Source organism: Lutra lutra, chromosome 1 (genome assembly GCF_902655055.1).
Source record: "Lutra lutra chromosome 1, mLutLut1.2, whole genome shotgun sequence".
Taxonomy (NCBI): Eukaryota; Metazoa; Chordata; class Mammalia; order Carnivora; family Mustelidae; genus Lutra; species Lutra lutra.
This window is the reverse complement of record NC_062278.1, coordinates 91,423,696-91,430,189: the sequence shown is the minus strand read 5'-3', so window position 1 is coordinate 91,430,189 and position 6,494 is coordinate 91,423,696. Positions and strand designations below refer to the sequence as shown.

Sequence of the window (6,494 nt, the reverse complement as noted above, 5' to 3'; positions counted from 1 at the left end):
GGGGGGGATACAGGGCTTGGAAGGATATACATAACAGAGACATTCATTCAATTAATGTAACTAATCTTTTGATTTGCATAGCTTTATCTACAGAGTAATTATTTTGTTTCCAGTTTTCTCTTTTGCACTCCTTTATAAATACATGAAAGGCACAGGTTGAAGGTACAAAGAATTTCAGTACTAAATTTCTTTAGAACCATGTCTACGTCTTTAAATCTTAAAATGAGCAGCCCCCCAACGTATATTCTATAAAAAAGGGAAAAGACCTTAAAAGTTCTGGTGGTATTTAAAAAGGAAAACACATGCATTTTCTGTTCAGTTTCAGCTTCTGTTAGTTAAAGAAGCTTCTGTATCTTTTTTTTTTTTTTTTTTTTTTTTTTTTTTTCTTCACTCTGAAACGAACGGCTGCAATCGTAAAGCATGAATCTGGTAATACTTTCGTAAATGAATCACTATTGCATTCATACCATTAGCCTCTGAACAGATGTCAGAAAGTAAAGATTGGCTGCCTCTAGATCAAGTTGCGGCTGCCAACTCTCGCGAGCTTTGTCAGTAACAGTTGATTGTAATGTCAGTGCAGTCCAATTTACAGGCTGGAGCAGCAGCTGCATACTGCTTTTCCCTGAAGTACTACATGATTTCCACTCCTTGCAAACTTTATCATCTTTGTTGCAGTGAGTCAGGTAAGCTGCTCTGAATTTACATGTTCCTGTAGAGATGCAACAACTTACTGTGAAGCTCATTCTGTAGGAGGATTGTTATCCCTTCACTTGTTTGCTGTGCCCCTTTGGTGCTCTGTGGAAACAGTTACTGCAAATGGGACAGATGAAGCAAGCAAGCAGACGCATGCATAAGATCTGCGGATTATTCTGGGAACGCAAACTGAGTCCATTTTAACTGCTGAGGAAATAATGAATTTATTCAACTTTGTGTAAAGGACCATTAGCACTTGTGGAATCACTGTGGTATATGTTCTTAGTGCGCTCCCTAAGGGAAAACATTTTTATGCTGTATTTTACCCTTAAATGCACAATTCAGTGAATCTCTCTCTCTCCTGAAAAGAGTAACAAAAGTGGTCTTTGACTAGTCTTACTTTATTTTCTTTTTTCTTTGTTTTTTTTTTTTTAAGTGAAATGAAATGAATAGTTTTCTTATTGTCTGGTTTGACAGGGTACTTTTCTTAATCAACATTTTGTCATCTGAAACTATCAATTGGCAAAGAATAAAGTCAAGTTTTTTTTTTATATCTAAAGGAAAATTCTGTTTCCTAACTTGATTTACAAACTTTTCCCCCTTGGTTCTAATTGTCCTCTTTTTTTAAAAAAATAGTGCATTTAAATTGTAGCAAAATATTGTAAATTTGCTATTATTTCTACTATTATAGAAACAATGAGAAAATACAGATTTTTTAGTCTTGTAAATCTACCTTTACTTTGATGGTATCAGTTCTTGTTTAATCAGAGAATTAAGCATTGAGTATAAAATGCATGAATGATTAAATGTAAACTGAAATGCAGAATTATTTCATTGTTTATGATTTCTATTTATAATTTATTTTTTATTTCAAAAGTAGACCTGCCAAATTTTTATGAACATATTACAAAATAATAGACTCAACTAGGAGTTATTAGTCTGTATAATGGCTTGCATAATCTAAACTATCTCATAATTATGATAAGTATTATTATATTTCATTTATGTAAATAGTTACTTGTTTAAGGATGAGCATGTGTTTTTAAAGAGTTGCTTTATACTTTAAATGAAAATCTTTAGACTTCTCTATGAATTTGAAATAACATCATCTTTGAATGACAAATAAAATTGCTCATTGGATTTGCTAAGTTGTTTTGTTTTCCTGATTTGTTGTTGTTTTATTGTTGTTTGCTTTTAATGTCCTGCCTCTTTAACTGTAAGAAGATATTTGAGATCTATTCCACATCTATTCCAGTTTTTAAAATATGAGTTAATAATAGTATCTTAACAAGTCACATCTTATTTATCAATTTAGTTTCTGCTTTGAGTCATTTTTGACAACAATTACTAATAACATATTTAAATTTTATGTTGTATTCATATTAATGCTTTATGACAAAAATCTGCTCATTCTTATAAAAACTGAAGGACATTAGAGAATTATAATTGAATAGATGTCAACCTAACACCAGATTCAACTTTCAAAGAAGATCCAAGATATCTCTCTAATATTAAACGTTTGAAATATTCGCCTGATGAAAAGTTTGTGAATGTTCTTCCTGATTAAGGACAGATAGAGATCTTACGTTTCTCATACCTAATATAGTGTCTTCTATCTGTACACATTCTTTTAGTGACTAGTGGGTATCTGAGGGATCCCTGTGGTATAGTCTATTTATAAACAGACTTCCTTAATTCCCCACTTCAGATAGCCTGCAACAAAACAAGCTTTTTAGGTTTGGTATAAAGGCTTAGTTGTTTAATTTGACCAAATACATTTCAGAGGCGCTTGTTCTAGATCACATTATCTAGATGGCTTTGTCCCACTATTTTATGAAGGTTTGTTTTTATATAGAAATACATGTTATAACTTTTTTAAAAAACAGGAAAATTACACTCAGAGAAAATTTACCATCTTTTAAGAAGTCCTTGGGTGGCCAGTCATTTTGAAAATGTGGCTGATAATCAACTATGGCTAATATATGGCAAGTTAAATAGCTCTTTCTTCCAATCATTTCATTACAGCCATGTCTTACGGCATAACATATATTTCTTAAAATTGATACTACTTTCAAAATTAAATCAAAGATAAAAAAAATAATTTTTTGCCTTTTTTATTTTCAATGTTATATTGTTAAAAGTTGAAATATTTCCCAAAAATCACCAGGAGATTTTGATATCCCAGACCACTTGACAACTTTGGAATACTATAGTCTTCATATCTTTCAGGTATTTCCTTCTTCCCATGTCCATCATTCACTTTCTCTTGCAATTCCAAAGACTCTTTGCCTTTCTTTCAGAAACTGTAGCAGTAAGTTATGTGATCTATTTCAGATACTCAGTGGTAGTTTGTATGAAAAATTTCCCATTCTTTATCATGTACTATGTATTCTCAGAGTTTAAATTGTTTATCTAATGTGACATCAACCAACTTGCACCAAAATTTATTGAAAAAAAAGTTTTATTTAATGTTTTAGTTATTAGTAAAGATTTAGATATATAGACTAATCACATTTTCTTAGTGATTCATCTTTTGATTATTTAATACTGTGGTAACATATACAAAAAATACAGAGCAACCTGTTAGAATAGAGAATACCAGATTATGAAAAGAACAACATAATGCTTATTTAAATCAGTACTGCAGCTAACTATAAAAATATTACCCTACACTAATAATGTGTATGTGAGCACATGCGTACTTTCATATTAAAGTCTAGACTTTATAGTATGGTATGTTAATGCTCCAACAGGTAACATGATGGTGAGCTGGAATTATATTACCATCCTTTCAGTGAACACATGATTACCATGATTTTTTTTAATGTTATTAATTACATTATTTGTGAGATGAGGACTCAGATCATAGTTGAAAAAGCAAGATTATTATTCACATAAATCATACTATACAACATCATCTATTCAGCACAAATATAAATAAAAACATACAAGAAAATCAAGCTAGGTGACATATGAATGAAATTATAGCCATTTATGTCTTATAGTAGATATGTTTTAAAATGTTCAAAGAAAATTATTACATTTATTAAATAGGTACAAAAACAAAATATTTTGGTAGTATTATACTTACTGCGCAATAAAATTATTAAACCGTACAACAAACATTTGAAAATTAACAGAGACCAGAAGTTATTAACATTAGGTGTTTGTTTTATAAACGTAAAATGATATTTATATAAAACCACAAACACACACATACAAAAACAGATGATCTTTACTTTAGATTCAGAAGAACATTGCTTGAGCTAGGCCACAAGGAGAAATGAATACAACCAGAGATGCTGCAATTAGTCTGTTGAAATGCAGCTTAGAATAAACCCACTTTGTGTTTTAATTCCTATTTTCTTTCCAAAGCAGGTTTTTAAAAAGAAACAAAAAAATCCGTTGCAGCACTTTGTTCTCCAAATGTCACCTCCATCTATTTGAAAGGGCTTGGAAATTATCAGAAGGAAAAAAAAATAAGACTGTGATAGCCATGCCTCTAAAACTCCTAAATTGTCAGAAATACAAAATTTCATTAATAAATGTTAAGTCTATAAGAACTGTTACATTATTGTTACATTATCATGGAATTATGATATGATATGATTATATATTATATCATAATCAGAATAGTATAAATATTATAATATTATAAATATTATATCATATCACAATAGTATAGAAATCATAAATATCATAATAGTATAGAAATAGTATTAAAATATTATATAGTTCAATAATATATTTAATAGTCTTAACACAGATTCAATTGTATCAAAACTGATAACATAAAATAATGTCACAATTTGATTTCTTAAAGTCTTATTATTTTTATACTTATTATATATAGACATATATGCTTGTGTATACACACACACACACACACACATATATAAATACGTATATGGACATTGATAGAATTAGATGTAGATATATAGATATATAGATAGAGATAGAAATACCCATAAATACACTAAACAAAATACTGTACAATTGATCACGTTATCCAGATCTTTTGGGGGGACTCAAAAAATACTTGTTGATCAATAACTGTACTATTAGCAGTGGTGAATGAGTTTGATTTAAAATGTGAGAATCCTAACCCTGAAAGAATTTTCAGAATAATACTTTATTCTCTCTACCTTCTGAGACAATCTAAATTAAAAAAAAAACAACAACACTAATACAGATTTTCAATGCTCACAGCACTAGCTTCTTAGGCACCTTAGACACATAGACTGTATTTAAAATTATAGTATCAAAAAATAATACAGAAAAAACTTTTGTACATTTATGGACGTTTGTTATTATTATGTGGATGAGAATCAGTGTTTGTATTTGACTGTTTTAATCAGGTTTTCTTTCAGTTATACAAAGATGTTATTTCTTTTAAATGATATGGGCATTACATTTTTGTGTTCCTCTTTGTCATGTGAAGTTTCAGAATCTGATTTTTAGGTTTTATTAATTTTAAAGAAATTCTGGTGTGCAATATGAATTTTTTTAAAGATAGATTTATTTATTTGAGGAAGAGAGAGCATGCAGAGCACGAGTGGGGGGCAGGAGCAGAAGAAGGGGGAGGGAGAGAAGCAGACTCCCTACTGAGTTTAGAGCCCTATGCAGCTAGATCTCATGACCCATGAGATCATGACCTGAACTGAAACCAATTCACTGAGCCACCGGTGCTCCACATTATGAATTTTTAACAAAACTTTGCTTTCCATAAGCAATCTTTTCATGTCATCAATAAATATTATTTAATAAAATGTCAAATAGTTTTGATTTTGTAAGTCTCAAAGATTCCTTTTTCTTCTTCTCCTCTTTCCAGTAATTCCTCAGCATTAGTCCTCTTAATCTCACTTATTTTGTCCACTATCAAAATGCAAGTAATCTGACCATGTTAACACATGTAACCTCACCAGTTGCATATACTTTGATCAATTAACAAATAACAGATGTGCATTGAGTAATCCCTGCACGTAAAATTCTTTCGAAGTATCTGCTCAAACATTGTATAATCAGCTGCTGATTCTCTCCATTAACATTGTAATTCAGCTAGAGAAGCCTTTCTTCATTACTCACTTTCAGGGAAATTGTCTGGTATATATCCACAGTTCTCTCTCCAGTTCTTCCTGTAGTTCTTTACAGTGGCAGCAAAATTTGTTAGTATTCACAATTTTTAAAATTGATGACAACAGTTGTATTTTTGTTAGTTAATATTCAATGAATAGATTGTCCAAATTCTCTTCTGGATTGTGTAGAGGAAGAAACCAGGAGGCAAAAAGAACCACAGGAGAGACCATGGAAAAAGAAAAAGCTAGTAACAGAAGTCTAAGGACCCTTAAATGTTCTCAATCTACTTCACAGTCTGTCAAGAGTCAGCTGACCATGAATAGAACTGTACACATTTCAGAGAACACATGACCTTATATTTTCTCCTCTTACTGAGGTAGAAATGATATCTTCATTTGAAGATGAGTTGACTACCACTTAATGCCACTTTTGGTGGGTCTGTGTATGATTAAAAAAGTATATATACCCAGGACAAATTTCCTCTTTAAAATACTAAGTCTTCTTTACAGAAACTTGATAATGAATCTTCCCAAAGTGAAATAATTTGTAATTTTCCATTCCACTTATTCCTGTTCTAAACTGAAAACTGAAATATCTCCAAGCATTTTCTGTGTGTGTGTGTGTGTGTGTTTGTGTGTCTGTTTAACAAAATCTTTGTAGTAGTAGCAGATTTATTAGTTTTCATAATTGGCAGGATTGATAAGAACTACTGTATTTCAGTTAAT

At 30.6% G+C, this 6,494-nt stretch overlaps 1 protein-coding gene across 1 annotated transcript in view; it reads left to right on the top strand.

Moving 5' to 3' along the window:
* Positions 1-488: 488 nt before the first annotated feature.
* BCHE (butyrylcholinesterase) overlaps positions 489-6,494 on the top strand; it is a 64,580-nt gene continuing 58,574 nt past the window's right edge. The window contains exon 1 of the mRNA XM_047729586.1: positions 489-683. Within this exon, the coding sequence (XP_047585542.1) occupies positions 569-683 (115 nt within the window). The 5' untranslated portion in view covers positions 489-568. The remainder of the gene's footprint in view (positions 684-6,494) is intronic.